The 21974-nt window shown below is 42.4% G+C and overlaps 2 protein-coding genes across 2 annotated transcripts in view; one reads left to right on the top strand and one right to left on the bottom strand.

The window, feature by feature from the left end:
- The first annotated feature begins 629 nt into the window (after positions 1-629).
- Positions 630-21974, top strand: part of LOC128734957 (WD repeat, SAM and U-box domain-containing protein 1-like) — a 29594-nt gene continuing 8249 nt past the window's right edge. The window contains exons 1-7 of the mRNA XM_053829375.1: positions 630-1175; positions 8217-8331; positions 20227-20426; positions 20610-20731; positions 21049-21138; positions 21219-21456; positions 21578-21909. Coding sequence (XP_053685350.1) covers positions 1072-1175; positions 8217-8331; positions 20227-20426; positions 20610-20731; positions 21049-21138; positions 21219-21456; positions 21578-21909 — 1201 coding nt within the window. The 5' untranslated portion in view covers positions 630-1071. The remainder of the gene's footprint in view (positions 1176-8216; positions 8332-20226; positions 20427-20609; positions 20732-21048; positions 21139-21218; positions 21457-21577; positions 21910-21974) is intronic.
- On the bottom strand, positions 8423-10909 carry LOC128734956 (anaphase-promoting complex subunit 5). The gene is made up of 3 exons (XM_053829374.1): positions 10813-10909; positions 10368-10743; positions 8423-10311 (listed from the first exon to the last, which is right to left on the bottom strand). The coding sequence occupies exons 2-3, from the start codon at positions 10701-10703 to the stop codon at positions 8431-8433; spliced, it is 2217 nt and encodes a 738-aa protein (XP_053685349.1). The 5' UTR covers positions 10704-10743; positions 10813-10909; the 3' UTR covers positions 8423-8430.

Raw genomic sequence — 21974 nt, forward strand, 5'->3', positions numbered from 1 at the left:
AGTGGTACTAAATATGTGGTTCTAAAAGGTAGTATCCATCAGAGAGCCTGATAAGACGAAGACCCTCCGTAATGGATTTCCCAAGTCGAGGAATCTTGACTTGGACAGTCTGCCAGTTATTAGTAATTCCATTATTCGTAGGAAACGCTTATTCACGCAAATCCAACTTCACTCTGGACCAAAGCGAAGTGGGCGGCACAGGTGGCCAGAATGCCTGACGAAAGAGTCAAAAAATAAATTCAGCAAGGAATCCGAAGCGACTCGTGAACTCCGAGAAAGGCATGTGACTTGTGTTCGAGATGATTTCGTTTGATTCATTCTGTTATTCCACACTATTTACTGTTTATTTTCACAGCAGAGCTCTGCCTTACTGCGCATGACTTCGACCAGAGGAACTCACTACAAACACTATCGCAAAAAAATTATAGAAGACTAGAATGTAAACAAAACCACGGATTGGTTCTGCTTTAAGGATTTCAACAGGTTGAAATTACGTTATATGCTGTGGTTTCAACAAAGTTGCAGCAGTTAAGCAATGTGCTTTATTATCCTAGCAGCAACAGATTAGTCGGTGGGTCGGTGAGTGCAGAAAAAGTTGATGCGAAATGATAGCACTAGACGACAAACAAGTGAGCTCTTTTTAATACAATGTAGCAGTAGTAAGACCTATAGTGAACATTTGCTGTTGATATTGTGACGTTTTTTTTTTCATCCAGACATCAATCAACGAAGTGATTCACCAGTTTGGATCATAATTCTAACACGCCGGCACAGTCATGTATCGTCCATTCATCGGTTGTGACGTGTTTTAACGTAGTGATAATAACTTTTCTCACTAGGTATATGTAGAAGTTAGCGGCATGAATTGAACTTGTGCAAGATTATTGCAAAAAAACATCTCATCGTTATCGTGCGTTTGTGTTGTTGATAGATAAGACCTGCGAGAGAATTTGGCGATAGTAATACACCACGTCTAAGTGAAACCATTTGTCAGTGAGCTAAACGCTAAAGATACATATAAACTGCCTCCAGTGACTCTTGTTTTTTTTTGTAATCGCTGAACGTGTGAACATGAGTGGCTCCAGGACCAAGATTCTACAAAAGATAGCGAGCCACGGAAGCGATGTCACGTCGGTTGACTTTTTTGGAAACTCTCTACTAGTCAGCGGGTCAAGGTAAATTTGTTGCACCAAGGTCAAGCACTAATGAAAAACAAACTGTTGCTGTTCTACACAAAAAGGCTCGTATGATGGATTATGTTTACAGAGTGTGTGTTTCTATTTGCATAACAAATTCAGATCACTTGATATTTTGGCGCCTGCAAAACCCATTTTGAAAAACATACTGCAGACTACGTGTCCAAGCTGCACTATTCCCAGATCAATCGGAGTGTAAAACACGACATGCACTCCGAGCCAAACTAAATTATTCACCATAAGAAGCACTTTAATCGATACGAGTAATGCATTTTTGCTATTTTTAAAGGTAATTCCATCCTTTGTGCTGCTGCGGTCTAGTAACGTAGCAGGCTATTATTTCCAACTCCATACTCTGACAGGTATATGTAGGTATATACAATACACCTGACAGCATGCTGAGTGGAGCTGTGAATTTGAGGGCCCGAAGCAATCACCATTATCACTGCGGGTGGATGGATTGTCACAATGTCGGTGGCAAAGCGATTGAGCGATTGATTTCACCCACCCACCCACTCGGTGAAAGCAAACCCATGGTTCCGGTGAATGCAACTCGGGTTTGCTTACATTCTAATGACCGTACGAGACTGTCCAAACACATAACATAACTTTTTAGAACGGTCAGACGATAGATCGATCTTTCATTCGAAACATAGATAATGACAGTTTTCCTTTTATTTGACTGACGAAAATGATATAATTATTTATACAATAGCAGTAAAGCAGTTATTTTCAACTTTGTCGGTACGGTAGTAGTCAGTTTTATCAGGTTTAATCAGGTATTAAATAAGGGCTCAACATTCTCGGAAAATAGGTTACCCTGTCTTTGATAGCAAGGTAAGATGGATAATCCGTTTATGTGTCATACGTATCGAAAGCTAAATACGGAAGATTAGAGCAAACGTACCAAGAAGTCGTCTATACTCATAACGTTACAGTGTTTCAAATTGTAAAATTCAAGATATTTACTGATCAATATGCGATACAAATGATTGAATCGTTCTTGCTTTCGAAGCTGCCTGAAAAAACAAACGAAGATAGACCAAAACGAAATCCAATTTCCTTTTTGGAAATATGTCGCCAAACTACGAAAAGATGAAGTGCTTATAATCAAATTTGTTAAATATTCTCAATAACATGTCAACATCGTTTGGACGAGATCGCAACAAGGGCAGAACTTTCCTTTCCATTCTCACTTGTCCGATTGCTATCTTAAAGTGAATATAGCGACGGCTCTCTCTTAAGCTTTTCTTCGCCACTTACGCTAGAAGCCCGCAAGGCAATAATGTCGGACCTTTGCTCTCGTCCTTATCTGTTACAACGACGTCTTCTTTGTGCCTAAAGGTTCGTAACTCTTGTTCGCCAATGACCTTGAACCGAATTTAAGGGTCTAGAATCTGTCCGATACTGCCGTCCTACAGAAGTAGCAATCGAAACCTAGACAATTGAACTAGAATGTTGACCATAATTGGGTTTCGCTACAAACTATCAAAAATGTAATTTACGTCACCTACACTTGATTAGCCGTTATGTGTTTGACGGAGTAGGCGGGTACCTTTTCTAGTTTGCTTTCTAAGGTCAGTGCCAATGTGAATAACTTACCTACATGTTTCTTTTGCGGTGACAATCCGATTAACGAATCAGTGTAGAATTCAGGATCCGCCTTCACGTTTGTCGATCTTGGGTTGCCATTCTCTTATCGCTTCTATCACCTATCTTTCTATCACTTCCAATGGACCGTTGAACAGCAAATTCGATAGTCCGCTATCTATGACTATGGCCTCCGCTATTCTGACGCTTGACTTTGCACCATCAAGGGTAGCACCGCACGATCAGCCCAATCAGTTTTGTTGGAAGACCTCCTTTATTTCTTCTAGCAGCATACAGCCGGGGCGGTTCGTGCTGTATCAAGAATCTCACTCGACTGTACTCGGTCCTGGGCTACTCCTCGTTAATTCATTGAGCGACTCAACACTCGCAAGTCGGCTTCAACCTGTGGGGTTCTTGAAGATAATAGATTTCACCGCACAGTCGTCCGGCGTCGTGCACAAGAATCCTAGTGCTTCTCTGCTTTATTGCCATAACTGTAGAGATGTGTCGTCCCCACAATAGAATCTACTGCGCGGAATTCGCTTTCTCTGGTCTTCGGTTATCGCACTTCCTGAGCGGTTGGTTACCCGATCTTCACAAATGTTGCCCGTTATCCGACTGGTACAACGAGGAGGAGGAGATAGGAATTGCTGGACAGGAGACTGAGGACCAGTACGGGGTCTTTTTTATGCCTACAGGTACGCGAGGTACTGACCGTACGCATTATACAACCCTTTATCAACCATAACAACAGCCAGGTGGAGAAAAATAGAGTTTTTCCTGACAAACACTTAGGCTGTGCTCAGAGAATATCTTACCCTGAGTTCCCCTCATAGTAAATTTCTGGTTTCGATATGCTTGGAGCTTGGAGTTCAGAGAAATCAGTTTTGCTCCACCAAGGACAATTTAGTGTTGGAGCTCTAGCCATCCCAAGCCCCTGCCTAGCGCCTCCACGTGGCCATACCTGGTAATGCTCTTTTGAGTAGCCAAGCTAGGAGGTGCGATGCTGGGTGATTCCCGGCTGCCTGATCTCAAAACCGGGGTTTTGGGCAGACGGCGGAGCCACACGGCCTTGCTAATAGGTAAGCCTAATTTAGTTATTTAATTATTTTATTTTCGTTTTAGCTTATGCTATTAAGTAAAAACTTTGGCCAAAACGAGTTTTAATACTGCACATGGATACCAGAATGAAAAAATTAAATTAAGTATTAGAAGCACTTATGGAACTTCAAAGGACGCTATTCTATTTCATACGAAGGACTGCTGGTGAGATTGTTCTATTATATTCCATACTTCATTATATAACCATATATACCACATTTCATCTTAATATCATATTATTAATAGTATTATTATTGATATCATAAATGTGGAAGGCTGGATGATGTAGTGGATTGCCAACCTGAATCCTTAAGGTCAGAAGGCACTTCTCAATTCAAAACAAACAAATCATCACGTGGGTTAAAGTTGGTAAAGCGAAATTGATTATTACATGGAAGGATCCTAATGCTGGAAGGCGACTCGTATGACCCCAAAATGCGCACAAGTGCCTCTGCTTATGGGTCCGCCCAATCCCTTTTGGCCCTTCTGTAACAGCATTAGTGCGAAATTCATTTGATAATCAAATTTGGATCTACTGTAACTCTACCTACATACATTGGCAAGTCCTTGAAATGATGGTGGCTTTCCCCTTCTACTACTACTACTACTACTACCAAGGACAGTTTAGTGTTGGAATAATTCTCGGAAAGATTCAAATTTCGATTAACCCATGACTGCCGTAAAAATACGCCAACAGAGACATTCGCGTGTCGTTCGAGCCTTCCACAATCGCCTGCAAGGGCCTTTCGTCTATAAACCCCTGTTCGTTATTGTTATATCTGAAAAATCGGGCTTCCTGAATATTTACCTACTTTAGAAATTCATATCACATGAGCCCAGTAACATAAACAGCAAACAGTATTTTATGAAAATGTTAGTAAATTTGCTCAGTAATTCACAAATGGAATACCGATGGATCTAAATATAGTCCGAAAAAGGAAACAGGAAGGAAGAGTGACAAAAACCGGTTAAGTCGGTCTAAACACGAGGAAAACGCGAGAGACAAAAGAATAAAACCTGACATGAAACAAAAAGAAAAACGAAAGAAAAAATGTGACAGAATAAGAGGAAAAAAACAAGACAAAAAAGAGAAAAAAAGGGGAAAAATTGAACAGAAAAAGAAGGAAAACAAGGGGGACAAAAAACGAGCAGATTGGACAAAAAACATGAAGAACGGAAAAGAAAACCAAGACAAATGCAGAGAAAAGAAGACACAACGAGAAAGAAAATGAAAATAAACTGGGCAGAAAAAGAGAATACAGGAGAGCACTAGGACAAACGGACTAGGACTAGGAGAAACGAAATCAAAAAACGAAAAAAAAAACGCAACAGAAAATAAAATAAAATAAAATAAAGGAAAAAATGAAAACGAAAAATAAAATGGATAAAACGCAAAAGAAAAACAATACGTGACAGGAAACGATATAAGCAGGATTTAATAAGAGGAAAAATAGACGAGCGAAAAAAAGAACGATGACCGGAATGAAAACCGAGTTAAAATGCGAAAAAACGAAAACTGGAACCGAAAAAAACAAAAGAAAAAAGAGGATCGGAGCAGGAAAATAACAAAACAACGAGACAGGAATAGAAGAGGCACAGGTCTGAAAACAGGGCAAACAGAAGGAGAAAGACGAAAAACGGAACTAAGGAAATTCAGAACCTAGAAAAAGGGCGAAAAACGGGACAGGAAAAGCAGAGGAAAGGAATATAGAATGAGGAAACACTGTACAGAGAAGCATAAATGAGAGAGAAAAAGAGGGTAAACGAGATAAGAAAGAGAACACGAAACAAAAAGAGAAAAAAAAGAATAACGAGAAAAAATCGATAGAGGAAACGAAAAAAAGGTGTCCAACGGGATATAAAAGGAGAAATATGGGACGAAAGACAACAAAATGGGACAGAACTAAAATAGGTAAAACGGAAAAGAAAAACCCACCCTTCTCGGCTGAACATCAGGCAGCTAGATAACCCGCAAGCTGCCGAGAACTACGCGCGAATACTGAATGAGGCACTGCCTTCTTTCGAGGACTTACGTGCTTCAAACCTCGAAGACGGTTGGGGCAGAATACGCTCAGCCATCGAAGAGGCCGCTACCGCGGCACTAGGTATTAAGCTCCGCAGTACACAAAATGATTGGTTTGATGGGCAATGCCAACAAGCGGTGGAGGGAAAAAACAGCTTGGAAAAATTATCTAAGTATTGCCACTAGAGAGAACCTGGCCAAATACCGACAAGCTAGGAACCAGTTGACCACGATCCTGAGGAGGAAAAAGCACCAAAAGGAGGACAGAGATCGTGAAGAATTAGAGCAACTATTCCGAGCTAATGACACGCGCAAGTTTTATGAGGAGGTGAACCACACTCGGAAGGGCTACACACCGAAACCTGACATGTGTAGGGACGAGGGAGGGAATCTAATCACAAACGAGCGCGAGGTGGTCGACAGATAAAGGAAGTTCTTCGATGAACACCTCAATGGCGAAGTCGCAGAAGGAGGCGGAACGGAAATTAACCTAGGAGTTCATGGAAGCTAGTAATGTCCTAGCACCTGATCTACAAGAAGTCAAACGAGAAATCGGGCTGCTAAAGACCAATAAAGTCGCTAGGAAGGACCACCTACCGGCAGAGCTTTATAAACATGGCGGAGAAACGCTAGCAAAGGCTCTACACTGGGTTATTTCAAGGATTTGGAAGGAGGAAATACTACCGGAGGAATGGATGGACGGAGTCGTTTGTCCCATCTACAAAAAGGGTGATCGGCTAGACTGCTGCAACTATCGCGATATAAAGCTGGTAAAGGCCGCCTACAAGATTCTCTCCCAGATCCTGTTACGCCGGTTGTCACCGATAGCACAAGGTTTCGTAGGGATTTTTCAGGCGGGTTTCATGGGACCTCGTGCAACTGCGGACCAAATTTTTACTATCCGACAGATCTCGCATGTCGAGAGTACAACGTGCCCACGCATCACATCTTTATTGATTTCAAAGCAGCATACGATACAGTCAATCGAGACAAGCTAGGGCAGATAATGCACGAACACGGTTTACCAGACAAATTAACGCGACTGATCAGAGCTACATTGGATCGAGTGATGTGTTTCGTACGCATCTCTGGGACACTCTCGAGTCCCTTCGAGACGCGGCGAGGGTTGAGACAAGGTGACGGTTTATCCTGCATGCTGTTCAACATCGCTCTTGAGGGGGTGATCCGACCAGCGGGCATCGAAACGAGAGGCACGATTTTTACCAAGGGTAGCCAACTTCTAGGCTTTGCAGATGACTTCGATATCATAGCCAGGAACTTTGCGACGGCGGAGACAATCTACGTCAGACTGAAAGCGGAGTCTAGGAGAATTGGGCTAAAAATAAATGCGTCGAAGACCAAATACTTGAAAGGAAGAGGCTCAAAGGAAACAAACGCGCATCTCCCACGGACGGTAACCGTTGACGGCGACGAACTAGAAGTGGTAGAGAAGTTCGTGTATTTGGGATCGCTGGTGACCGCGGACAACAACACTAGTAAGGAGATCTAGCGGCGCATCCAAGCGGGAAATCGGGCCTACTTTGCCCTTCGTAAAATGCTACGATCAGGAAGCGTACGCCGCCGCACGAAGCTAACAATGTATAAAACCCTTATTAGACCGGTAGTTCTTTATGGACTTGAATCTGTGACGCTGCTCACGGAGGACTAGCGCGCCTTTGCCGTGTTCGAGCGGAAAGTGCTGCGGACGATTTTTGGCGGAGTACAAACTGAAAGCGAAGAGTGGCGGAGGTGTATGAATCACGAGCTACAGGCACTGCTTGGGGAGACTGCCATTGTACATCTAGCGAAAGTTAACGGGCTACGGTGGGCCGGACACGTCGTAAGGATGCCGGATGACAGTGCGACGAAAATAGTCCTCTTCAACAACCCCACCGGCACCAGGAACAGGGGGGCCCAACGTGCACGATGGCTCGACCAGGTCGAAAGTGATTCGCGACTTCTGAGACGACTAGGAAATTGGCGACGAGTAGCCCAAGACCGAGTTGAATAGAGACGTGTGCTTGAAACAGCACGAGTCACCCCGGCTCTATGCTGAAGAAGAAGAAGAAGTTCTATTAAAAGTAAAGCTTCAAGCCCAAATTATTTCAAATTCAAATTTAAAAAGTCAAATTAAATGCCCTGTGTCAAGTCCGACTTCAAGTTCAATTTCAACTCTAATTTCTAGCTCAGTTCTAAGTCTTATTTCTAGTTCCATTTCAACTTTGATTTTTAAATCCAGTTGCCCCAGAAAGTCCGAAAATGTCAATCTAATCGGCAGGTATTTCTGTGATTTTTTTTTATTTCAGCGATAAAACTGTTCGAGTGTGGCGATGGATAGCTGGCAGTGGATTTTGCCAGGAACCTTTTTCGCCTCTACAAGGACACAAGTACGGAGTAACCTGTGTACGTGTATCCCCGAAGGTAAGTACCTACCTCATTAACGAAACAAGAACATCATTCGGATAGACTGCAATTTCAAACCTTTTTTTGTATAATAATAATTTAACCGGCTTTTATTACCTAAAAGAACAGATTTAGATACTCCTGAGCCGTGGGATATTGCTCCTCAATTAGTCGATATTTGAAGGCAAATTTATTGCGTTCCTCGGGCATTTCCAGGGTGTGATAAAAGTTGGCTAGAAAAATGTATACATCTTTCACTTTTGCGTAACATTCCAGCTTTTGGAAGTATTCCACCGACTTTTCCAGCATCGGAAGGCACTTCCCTATCTTGGCCAGTTTATTCTCCGGTGCCATCTCGACTGCGAGGACGCTCTTCACAAACAGGAACAAAACTTTTGCCTTGTCATATATGCCACCATTGGCGAGAATGTTTTCCAGACAATTTTTAATCGCCTTCAATGCTTGGTGTGGCAACTTTAGCAGCATCAGAACGTGCGCGAAATGCATCTCTATGAGTGCTTTTTCGTAATCCAGATAATTTTTGTTGGCAATTGCCAATGCTTCGTTCAGTACGTTAACGACTTCCATTTTTGACGCCTCTGGCGATGAGGTAAGCGTATGGGCAGTTAGAAGGAGGGCTCTGACGCGAGTGAGTGGTTCGATCGTGTCATCTTCTAAAAGTTGGCGTAGCATCTGGTCTGCGGATTTCAGATTTAGTCTAGCCAATGCCAGATGGGCACGTTGAAGCAAGGAGAGATGCTTATCCAGAGTGTACAGGTGGTAGCAGGCATTGCTAGCATCGGTCCATTCACCTCGGAAGATAGCTTGCATCGATGTAATGTAATAATCAGCTGTCATCCAAGATTTCGATAGGGGGTAGCGTGGAAAACGTTCATGCGTGTGTTTTAAAACTGTGAGAGCAAGGTTGAATTCTCCCTGAATTGCCAACCATATAATTAAGGAACAAAGCGCCTGACAAATGCCTTCCCCATTGTAGGTTTTTCCAAGCAATTTAAGATCGGAGTTCAACAATAGTTGAGAGCAAAGCGACGATACTTCGTTTTTACCATACATGGCCCACAAAGCGGCACGTTCCGCAATGCCATTTGCAATCAGGTCCATCATCGACGTTTGACAATTAAGAATATCGCTTTTAAGTAACACTTCAAACAGTTTGGCCGGTGTGTAGCCGGTTGAAGCTGATGATTTCACAAGTGACTGAATACCGAGCGAGATGGAATGTACCAGCGTGATCAACTCCTTATTGGCAATATTCTTTTCGGAAAACTGTGGCTTGCTTGCATCCAACAAGCACAGCCAAGCATGAGCCAATTGCAAGCATATTTTGTCACTGTTCTCTTGAGCCAACATTATGCATTCTTTGATACTTGCCAGCGCTTCCTCGTTGTGGTTGAACTGAGCATGCAAAATAGCTAAATTCAAAGCAGAATATTGATATTCCTTGCTATCCTGAGCAAGAGCCATCGAGATTAGTGCGCTTCGGTCGAACGATCTGTGTATGGCGTCGACAGCATTGAAAAAGTCTCTTACTCTAACGCTGTTCAAATAACTCAAAAAGTATGCTTGCGAGTAAAGAGGATGATCATGTATAATCTCATTCAATCTATTCTGCATGTCTTTAGGATTTAGAGCATTAATTTCGTTGTTCTGCAATAGCAAGCTCTGCTGTGCGACGAATAACTCCGATTGCTTATTAGACCACTTGGAAGCCGAGTTTCTATCCTTATAAACCGCTTGAGCTTCCAACTTCATAAAACTTTCACTGTTCGAAAACGAACTGCTTGAGATTTGAACCGCTCGTACACCCTTTTCGTAATAAGCGACAGAGTTACGGTACAATGCCATAAATTCTGGAAAACTCATTTTAACCAACGTAATATACACTCGACGAAAGTAAAGTCCCACAATTCCAATTTGATAGCTGCTGCCACTATCGCTGATTAATTTATCGATTACATTATACAAATCAAAAAGAACCTACAAACAAGTTGGGGTAAATTGGTAATACTCAACAGCAGACGCTACCCACTAACCTCGATGCCGACTGTTTTCAGCAGCTTCATACACCGTTCAAACTCCTCCAAATGTGCTCGCTGAATGCCATATACCGGTGAGGTAAGCAACCCGTACAGATCCTTGTAGGCCATGTCCGGATACTGAATCAACTTTAGCAGCAGCAAACAAAACCGGCGCCTATCGCGGGCGGTAAACCTCATCTCAGCATTATCTTCAGCCACTTTCTTAACAGTCAGATATTCCTGGACCAGGAAAACCACCGCTAGCTTGTGAGGCGTAAGAATGTCCATTTTGGCCGAGCTCTGCTTTGGCAACCAAAAGCCGACCGTTTCCGGTTCCTTCTTGGCGCTCATCCTGACGACGTTCGATGTACTGCCTTTGAACTATAGGGTGCTGTCGATAGGGACAAAAACTGATTAAAAATGTATGCAAAATATTGATTATATGTTCACTATTAGGTACCTGTTTGTCGTTTGTTGCGCAAAAACACGAACAATCCGCCTACCGGTGCGCGAAGCTTGATAAAAATATGTTATTCCGTAACTGCTCTTTAATGTTTTGACCGGGCGTTTGACGTTTCTTTTCAATACGTTGAGTGTTGCATGCATTTGTGCATTGCGGTGATTGTGCGTTTGATCAATGAGAGTAAATAAACAGGTGAGGAGAGTGGTTTCATCAGTTTATTCGAGAAACAGCCCCGTAGCGACGTTCGTTTTTTTTTTAATTATTAGGGTACCGCCAGAGTGCACACGACATCCGACGCGACGCGACATTTCTTGCTGTAGTTATACGCGCAGCCCTTTTTCGCCCGAAGCAGGACTGTGCATTTAGCAACATGAGAGCGAAGTCGTGTCGTGTCGCGTCGCTGTCAACGCTACTCTGTACGGGGCCTTAGGTATTTAAACATAACATGTTTTTATAATAATTTATAATTACAGAGGCAAATATATATCATTCTCTGTTTCACTAGCACTGTTTTGAATACTATCGGATGTAAATAAAAACTATCTGATTTTGTAAAATTTCGTTAACGAGTATAGTTAATAATCTTATAAACGAGAAAATATTCAAAAAAATTTTGTTCTCCAATTTACTTAGAACTTTAAGAAAAACTTTCCTGTTTTTTGGGACTTCGTTCGGTCGTTGGTTTTTTGACTGTAATTCTGAAACGTAAAATAACCACCCCGCTGTCACAAATGTCATTCCCATACATTTTTCGTGTAGCCAACATCTCATCTAGCCCACAACAAACTTTGCCTCGGACAAAATGTATTTGTGAGTAGCCCGCTCTAACTTCAGCCTCGGATGAATCAGTATTGGTAAGCTCCCGAACAAAGTTACTTTTTTGCTTTTTTTCTTTTTGTGTCGGACGTGTAGGAAGCGTAAAAAGATGTTAGCTACTTCTTTACCCTTCAGTTTCATACGCCTGAAAATAACACTATCGTAGCTAACCCTCTGCTATATTTGACTGCTCCCATTGTTTGTTAAGAGGTCCTACACTCAAAATATATTTCACGTCGAAGTTACCTGAAAAGTTATGTGAATATTTTCCACCCAGCTTTTCTTGTACTATTTACGTGATTTTCAGGTAGTTCGCACGCATACTAATGCGTTAACGTGTAAATCAGATAGATGTTATTATTTTTTCCAATAAAAATCACCTGAAAGTCACGTAAATCCCTGTAGAGAAATTTACGTGATTTTTCACGTGGAAAGGACGTGTGGATTATTTTGAGTGTAGGTTAAGAGCGTAAATCATTTTTATTATTCTTTCTATTCCTTTCGGCACGACCATGAACTGCGTAACTAGTTTACTTTAGTTTGTGGAGAAATTTCGATTTTGTTGCGTTGTTTATGACTACCAAAAGCGAGAAACACCTACATGTGAAAACGGCGTAAGGTGAATATTGCTGTTTTCAACAAAACATGTTATAAGCTAACATTTTTATATTTTGGTTATAAGTTATCCAATGCAGTATAAGCTTAACAAAAGGGCGAATGTCGCAAGCGTAAATAAACCGAGTGAGGGTTGATTTTCCTATGCTGGTCCAGCAAAAAATAACTCTTACCCGTTTTGTTTACATTTGCGACATTCGCCCTTTTGTTAATTCTATCTAGAATTGGGCTGAACTGTCAAAACTAAAATTTGATCGAGGGATACACCGACTTATTGTTTTTATCGAAATCGATAAATAAACGTTTGACAGAATATTTAGTGAAATAAAAGTACTAATTTAAGCTTTTCGTTGTAGTTTTAATTCTAGATTGTCAGGTAAGTATACAGTAGAATTTTATAGGAAAATGTACATAGATATTAGCATGTTAAACTATGTACATATGTATGATCCTCAGACTAAAAATGGACGGATCGAATTCGAAAACGACCAACAAACGGAAGAACAGCATGTTGACATGGAGGTGGAACCCATGATTCTCTGGCGAAAAAATATGGAGTAGGATCCTCCACTGCAACTAGAATTATCCATAAGAAGGAAGAAATTCGACCTGCAGTGAACAAATATAAGGAATTTGATGTGGATAACAGAAAAAACGTTGAAAGAACAAACGTTCCCTCTGCTGGAAGAGGCTCTGTACGTTTGGATATTGCAGTAGCGACAATGCAACATTCTGTTGACTGTGGATATCATTAAAACAAGGGCAGAGTTACTATTCCAAATGTTAAAAAACCGTAGATACTACGTAGTGCATAAATTTTCTGTTTCAGACGGCTGGATGCATCGTTTTAAACAACGTTTTGGATTGCGGGTAAAAGCTGTAGCAGGAGAAAAGGCTTCCGCAGATAACCAAGCTTTCATGAATTTCAAAAGCCTTCTTCAAAAGAAAATTAAGGATATGCAGCTAGATCACAGGCTTACAACGCAGATCAATCAGCACTGTTCATCAAACTCTTAGCTACACGATCTATCATTACGTGCAATGAAACTGTCGCAAGCGGACAGTGGTTTTATGACGAATTTGTTCCAGCGTTGAGAAAATTTTCAACCGAGCATGGTCTAGAACCTAAGGCATTGCTTGTGCTAGACAATTGCACCAGTCATTACAATCTTGACGATTCACTATGCAGTGACGATGGGCTAATTGAAGTGATTTACCTTCCTCCAAATGTGACATCGGAGTGCCAGCCGATGGACTAATCGGTCATCAATGCAATAAAGCGGAAGTATAAGAGAAAGCTGATGTTGAAGTTGATTCTTGAAAACGGGCATTTGTCATTTGACGAACGCTTGAAAAATATCACACTTCGGCAATGCATTTCGTGGTTGGCATCTTCTTGGACTGAAATTTCTACTGAAACCATCCGAAACTCTTGTAGAAAGTTACTAAACGATTTGCCAAACGATGGTCACTATACGAAGGTGATAATGTGGATGATAAGGATTTCCAGACCTTAGCAGCGGCTATCGATAATCTGACAGGAACTATAACTACTAACAGTCTAACACAGACCTTGACCTTTGGATGAATGACCAGGTGTATGAGGAATGGCTGTCAAGTCAATTGATTGCTTAATTCGTTTCATGCACCAAGATGCAGCTGAAGCCTGCCGCTTATGCTCTACGCACAAACATTATTGAAGCTGAATGGATAAAACGAACGCGTTGAGATATTTCTTATTGTTTTAAATAAATTAAGTTGTTTGATGGTTGATTTTGTTTCAATCGTATGAAACTAAACTTTTATATAACGATATAAATTACCGAATATTATTTTAATATTTTCTATTTTAAATTAATTTTTGCACTTAAAATAATTCATCCATGAGCACTTCGAAAAAAAATTAACGCTGTCAGAAATGACGTTTGACTTCGTTTTAGATAGACTATAGTCCAATTAACGGGAGCCCGATTAAATCGTAGCCCAGTTAAAGATAGCCCAACGAATGAAAGTTGACTGTACCTAATTAGGTTTGCGATATATTTCAAAGTTAAATTGATTTGCAGCAGCCATGGCAAAAGCAGTCAAGCAACTACGCTCGATGCTTGGTTCGTACTGCTAGCTCCACCCCGGAGTGAAGAAGTTGGACATCGTTAGTCACTTCATGTCCGCCGGATATAGCTGGAAAAAAGTAAGAGCGTCGAACGTAAGCCTAGTTTCAGCTCGACGATGCTGCGCGACTGTAAAGTGCAGCTGAATTTGAGGAGGGAGACCGAGTACATGGTGGCCTCATCCTTCCGCGGTTTCTGCCGGAAGATTGGGTTAACCGACCAAACGGTGAAGAAGTACCTGGATGGTAATGGACATTTCTTTGCAAAAACGTCAATTGAGGTCGGCTGTGTCTGAGCAGCAGGCAATCACCCAGAAGAAGCGACTAAAGGTGCTTGTTAAAAACATCTTGGAATTAAATAAAAAAAGCTTATCCAATTTAATTCTACTATGTCTATTTATTCTTGACAGATACAGTTTATTTTAAACCGAAAATCGCTGCTGACCTTAATTTCAAGTTCAACTGAGGTCCAATTTCAAGTTCCAATTCTAAATCTAATATAATGTCCCAATCGAAGAACAACTTCAAGTCTACTTCATTTCCAATTTCACCTACGATTTTAAGCCCAATTAAAGTCCAATTTAAGTCCCACTTTAAGTCCAGTTTCATGTCTAATTTAATACCAATACTAAAACTCCGATTTCAGGTTCAACTTGAAATGCAATTTCTAACCGATTTCGTTTCCATTTAATGTCCTATTTAAAGACTACTTACTTACTTACTTAATTGGCCTAACGTCTTATGACAAGGCCTGCGCAGTATAATTTCTCCATCTGTTTCGGTCCATGGCAACTGATCTCCAGTTCCGCGGGCACCCAGTGCTCGCCAGATCTCGCTCCACCTGGACTTGCCACCTCGCTCGCTGTGCCCCTCTTCGTCTTGTTCCTACCGGATTTGATGCGAAAACCATTTTTGCAGGATAGTTGTCCGGCATTCTAGCAACATGTCCTGCCCAACGTATCCGTCCAGCTTTAACCACTTTCTGAATACTTGGTTCGCCGTAGAGACGCGCGAGCTCGTGGTTCATTCTTCGCCTCCATACACCGTTCTCTTGCACTCCGCCAAAGATGGTTCTTAGCACCCGCCGTTCGAAAACTCCGAGTGCTCGTAGGTCCTCTTCTAGCAATGTCCACGTTTCGTGCCCGTAGAGGACAAGCGGTCTAATTAGCGTTTTGTACAGTGTGCACTTTGTACGGGGACTCAGATTGTTCGACCGCAAGTGTTTGTGGAGTCCGTAGTGAGTCCGACTTCCGCTGATAATATACCTTTTAATCTCACGGCTGGTATTGTTGTCCTCTGTTGCCAGTGAGCCAAGGTATACGAACTCGTCGACTACCTCGAACTCATCCCCGTCGATTACCACGGTACTGCCCAAGCGGGCCCTGTCGCGCTCGGTCCCGCCCGCCAGCATATAGGGTAAAGAACTAGTTTTAAGCAGTCTAAGCGGGTCACTGATTGTTTTACCTTATTACAAGCGATGGGTTGACTAAGTGGGGGATATCAGCATACCAATCTTCTTGCTATCTTTAGTTCTTCAAGCTGTTACCATTGGAAGACACTATTGTTGAGCTAAACTTTTGATTTTTCGCTTTAAAAGTTGGAGCGGTGGAACTAATTTTGAACACACCAAACCCATTTTCACCCGCAGGGTGCTGTTTTCAGCAATCCTGAAATCTGAATTTTTTTACGTCCCGTTAAAAAATCCCTCGAACTTTTCCCCCTATTCAGTAAGTTCGCGTTCCCATCCGCGACCTACTAATCGGCATCTGATGCGCAATCGGCATAGCGTATCGGCATATGCGTAAAATGCCATCTGTCTAAATTGTTTATCGGGGCATACACTCACCGCACCGTTCGGCAAACGGTATTCGTCGTCTCTTTTATTCTCTGGTGTTCTTATGGGAAACTGCGAGTTTGACGTCTCACTCGCTGTTCATAAGGATGGTGGGAGAACAAAAGAGGCAAACATAGAAGTGCACACGATCTAACTTTAGAACAGTGTTGTCAAAGCAAATAACATTGAAACACATCGTTGCTTCATTAAATCACTGAGAAAATCTTCGAAAATTATTGAAAAAGCTGTCTTTTGTGTTGTTTTTAATAAAGAAAAATTAATTATGAACATACATTTCTCTTGAAAGTATTGAACCACGTTTTCACCATAGGAGGTTTCAGGTAATTTCAAACTTAAAATTCTTATTTCCAGAACCGAAACAGTGTCTTGGCAACACGATAGTTCATCAGTTGTGCTGCAGCTGCTGCTAGTGGTGAACAGGTTCCGTCAATTCAGAATTTGTTTTCAGTTTTGTTAGAAAATAATAAAACTTTCGGCTAGTGACAAAGCCTTAGATAATAGAAAAAAAGAGAGTGAATAATATGGTATGTGACAATTGAGTGGTTGACTTTTAGAGTGGTTGTAATCAGTGCTGAAAAATGTGATGGATTCGTTAGTAGCGAGGTGGCGATTGCTGAAGAGCAGCTGAAAAATGTACGTTTTTGGACAACAATTTTTAATTCATCATATTTCTTGTCGGAAACCCAGTAAATTGTGTTTGTGTGAACCAAATGTATGGTTAAGTGATTTGTGAAGATGATCCTATCAAAAGATTTTGAAAATATGAATAAAAAAGTGCATTTTCGGATCATTTATGTTCAACTGATTAAAATAGGTAACACTGCTTAACTCGTTCCTTACCCTACTTCGTTTTAGACGTATTTATCTGCAATCCAATCTTCTCTGCTTCGCGTTTCAGTCTGGTGTACTGATCTTCCACCGCCTCAAATGTTCTGCCGACAGCATCCACGTCGTCAGCAAAGCAGATAAATTGACTGGATTTATTGAAAATCGTGCCCCGCATTTCGATCGCTGCTCGCCTTATAACACCTTCAAGCGCAATGTTGAATAGCAGGCAGGAAAGACCATCTCCTTGTCGAAGTCCCCTGCGAGATTCGAATGGGTCCGACAATCCACCCGAGATTCTCACACAGCACTGGATCCCATCCATCGTAGCCATGATAAGTCTAGTAAGCTTACCCGAAAAGCCGTTTTCGTCCAAAATTTTCCATAGCTCTTGTCGGTTTACGCTATCATATGCGGCTTTGAAATCGATGAACAGGTGGTGCGTGGGGACTCGGAATTCGCGGCACTTCTGGAGGATCTGCCGCAGGGTGAAGATTTGGTCTGTTGTAGACCGACCCTCCATGAAGCCGGCCTGGTAACTTCCCACAAATCTATTGGCTATTGGCGATAGTCGATGAAAGAGGACTTGGGACAGCACTTTGTAGACGGCATTCAGGATAGTGATGGCTCGGTAGTTCTCACAATCCAGCTTATCACCTTTCTTGTAGATAGGGCAGATAACCCCGTCTTTCCACTCCTCCGGCAGTCGTTCCGTATCCCAAATCTTGACAATCAATTGATGCAGACAGCCGGCCAACTTGTCCGGGCCCATTTTAATAAGTTCCGCTCCAATGCCATCCTTTCCCGCTGCTTTGTTGTTCTTCAGCCGCTGGATGGCTTCTTTAACTTCCCTTATCGATGGGGGTGGCACATCTTCGTCGCTTGCTGCATCAATGTGGTCACTTCCTCCGCTATCATGGTCTTCCGCCTGCACGCCATTCAGGTGTTCATCGTAGTGCTGCTTCCACCTTTTGATCACCGCACGGTCATCAGTCAAGATACCTCCATCTTTATCTCTGCACATTTCGGCCCGCGGCACGAAGCCTTTGCGAGATCCGTTGAGTTTCTGATAGAACTTCCGTGTGTCGTGAAAGCGGTACAGCTGTTCAAGTTCTTCGCACTCCTTCTCCTCTTGGTGGCGCTTCTTTTCCTTGAAGAGTCGGGTTTGCTGCCTCCGCTTCTGTTTGTATCGCTCCACATTCTGACGGGTGGCTCTACGCAGCATTTGTACCCGCGCTGCGTTCTTCTCATCCAATATCTGCTGGCATTCCTCGTCAAACCATTCGTTACGTCGATTCGGTGCCACACTGCCTAGGACGTTCTCCGCTACGCTGTTAATGGCTGTTTTCACGGCATTCCAACAGTCTTCAAGAGGGGCTTCATCCAGCTCTCCCTCTTCCGGCAGCGCGGTTTCGAGAGATAACGCGTAGTTTTCGGCGACCTCTGGTTGCTTCAGTATGTTGTTCACAACAGATAGTTTTTGACGTATCCTTACCATCACTAGGTAGTGATCCGAATCAATGTTAGCGCCCGGATAGGTTCTGACGTCGATAATGTCTGAGAAGTGCCGACCATCTATCAGAACGTGGTCGATTTGTGATTTTGTCTGGTTGGGTGATCTCCAGGTGTACCGATGGTAGAGGTTATGCTGGAAGAAGGTACTACGTATGGCCATGTTCTTGGAGGCGGCGAAGTCGACAAGTCCGACAGGCCGTTTTCGTTCGTTTGCGGGTGAGCGCTGAACCGTCCAATCACCGGTTTGAATTCCTCCTCCTGACCAACCTGAGCATTACAGTCCCCGATGATAATTTTGACATCATGTCTTGGGCAGCGGTCGTATTCACGCTCCAACTGCGCGTAGAATTCGTCTTTGTCATCATCGGTACTTCCGAGGTGAGGGCTGTGCACGTTAATTATGCTTATATTGAAGAATCGGCCCTTGATTCTTAATCTGCACATTCGGGGGTTGATCGGCCACCACCCGATCACCCGCTTCTGCATCTCGCCCATCACTATAAAAGCTGTGCCCAGCTCGTGTGTATTGCCGCAGCTCTGGTAGATGGTATGACCATCTCTATTCGTACGTACCATCGTTCCTTTCCAGCATACCTCCTGCAGCGCTACGATGTCGAACTTGCGGCTCTTCACTTCTTTAGAAAGCACGTGGGTACTTCCGAGGAAATTTAGAGACCGACAGTTCCATGTTCCTAATTTCCAATCGTTAGTCCGTTTTCGTCGCCTGGGTCTTTGCCGATTGTTCCGATTAGAGTTATTATTATTACTTACGGAGTCCATTGCTTTGGTTTTTTTAGTGGTTCAGGCTTGCAAAGCCCGCAACCAACCCCACAGTATCGCCGGAGGGCCAACGTAGCTCGAAGGAGCCCTCCTCCCCTATCAGCATACGACCTTGGTTTCCACCGGGGTCGGTTACCCGATCTCCACCCGAGGTTGCTCGTATCCCGGCTGGTACCACGAGGAGGTTGGGGTAGGAGTTGCTAGGTAAGAGGCTGTGAACCACTGTGGGGTCTATTTTATGCCCAGTGCACAAGGCACCGATGGTACGCATTACCAAGCCATTTACCAGCCTTAAAGACTAATTTCAATTTAATTCAAGTTTAATTTTAAGAGTAATTACAAGCCCAATTGAGGTCCAATGTCAGGTCTAATATTATGTCCAATTCCAACTTCAAATTTAACTTCAATTATAATATCCTAATTGCATGTTAATTATTCCAATTTCCCCTCCGATCCGAAGTCCAATTTGAAGCTTTATTTTAAGTCCACATATTCGATATCAGGTACAAATTCTAGTCAAATTTAGTTCTAATTTCAACTCCGATTTTAGGTCAAATTTCAAGCCCAGTTTCAAGTCCGATTTCATGTGCAACTTTAATCCCAATATACCAGGTCTAATTTAATTCCTATTTATGTCCGACTTAAAGTTCAAATTCAAATTTAATTAAATTACAATTTCATGGTACAATTGTACGTCTAATTTCAAATCCAGTTTGAAATCTAACTTTCAGACCAGCTAAAAATTTTTGCTCATAAGTGGAAAAACGAACGAATCAACACCAGATGTTGAAATAATAAATTTATTAAATCACAGATTTTGATTGGAATTACTTTCGCGTTTATAAAAGTAGCATTTGGGCTGAAATAATAAATTGAGCACTCCTTTATTCTACAGGGCGCTGTGCTGGCATCGGCTTCAGTGGACGGCACCGTGATCCTGTGGAATCTTGCTACCGGCGAGGAAACACACGTCCTAACGCAGCAAGGCAGTGAATCAATTCGTGCGTGCGTTTTCAGTCCGAACGGTGCCTCGATTGTCAGTTCCGATGATAGCGGATCCATATGCGTCTGGGGTTCAGATAAGAATCTCAAAAGGTACGACTTTCGTTTCACTTATATATACCGCTCCACATTTAAAAAAACCTGCTATCGGTCATGATCACATGTTTCCGATCCGATCGGGCACGAAAATGGTCTCAATTTGAACACCGTGTTAACGTGTCTCGAAAGTGCCAAACGTTGCTATAGCTGTATTCTTCTCCCGATCCAACCGTATAGGTATATGAAGATTCATGACGAGGCAATTCACACCATTGCCTTCTCCAGTGATTCGAGCATTCTGCTGACCGCCTGTACGCTCGGGAACGTTCGATTTTACGCTGTCGAGGATGATTTTGAAGGTTAGATAATGGCGCTTGCCAGTTTCACCTATATTACTGTGTGTCGTAACGTGCAACCCGATGTTCACAAATGTATGCATTGAAGTCCATTATTGCAGTGATAAAATATTTACCTTCGACATCAAGTGTCATATGCTTTAGTATTGCATGATGTTATGACGATAGAAAATACTTTCTGTTTTATTACAACAGGAGCATGCTATTTCAAGGTTTGAAATATTTTATCACTGTTCAATAAGTTGTAATGATTTATTACAACGTTTTGCATCGCTTATATTTGATTCCAAACTTTTAATTAACAACAAAAATATTTCTAGCTGAAATCTCGAAGGCAGATTGTATGATCGATGCGGCTCACGACATGGGTGTTCTTTCCGCCGATTTTTGCAAAATGATACATGCCGATCGTGAGTATCGACTGCAAATCACTATACCTAATTGCGAACATAATGCTTAACAGGTCAATCATTACATTTAACCCCAACAGCCACCGATAACTGTTCGCTAATTTATACGGTAGCCACCTGCGGAACGGATCATTTAATCAAAATCTGGCGTCTGTTCTACATTCCCGCCAACGTAGACCGAAGCCGAAAGTCTCGCCTCATACCGACGACACCTCAGGAACACTTCGCCGGCCAGTCGACCATTTACAGCACCGCCGTAATGAATGCTAGCTGCGTTCAAGTCATTGCAGCTCACGGCAGTTCGGTCACCTGTGTTAGGTATGGTATGAAAGTCGGCCGGCGAAATAATTATGTCCGTTATCAGTCAGTCCAATTGGCCAATCGATATGGAACGGTCATTCAAAGTCTGTTATCGTCTGTTCTAATTTTGTATTTTAAGGTTTAACAGTACTGGTACACTCTTGATATCGAGCAGTCTTGATAAGAAAATTAAAATCTGGAACCAACAGGGAACATGCTTGAAGACGCTTTCCGAGCATACGCGCTACGTCAACTGTCTCGCTGTCAACAGTGATTCATCGGTGATCGCGTCCGGATCCAACGATCGCACGGTGGTGATCTGGGATCTTACCGATAATCTGACGATCGATTCGCACATCACCGGCATTCGGTCGCTGTTGTTTACGTTGGCCACGAAAGCTAGTGACATTCCGCTGGAGTTCGTTTGTCCGATTACCCACGAGATTATGAAGGAACCGGTGTATGCGGAAGGTAAGTACGAAATTTGTTAATTTATTGTAATTGTCTGACATACTACAAATATTATAACTAGTGGG

Source organism: Sabethes cyaneus, chromosome 2 (assembly GCF_943734655.1).
Source record: "Sabethes cyaneus chromosome 2, idSabCyanKW18_F2, whole genome shotgun sequence".
Classification (NCBI taxonomy): domain Eukaryota; kingdom Metazoa; phylum Arthropoda; class Insecta; order Diptera; family Culicidae; genus Sabethes; species Sabethes cyaneus.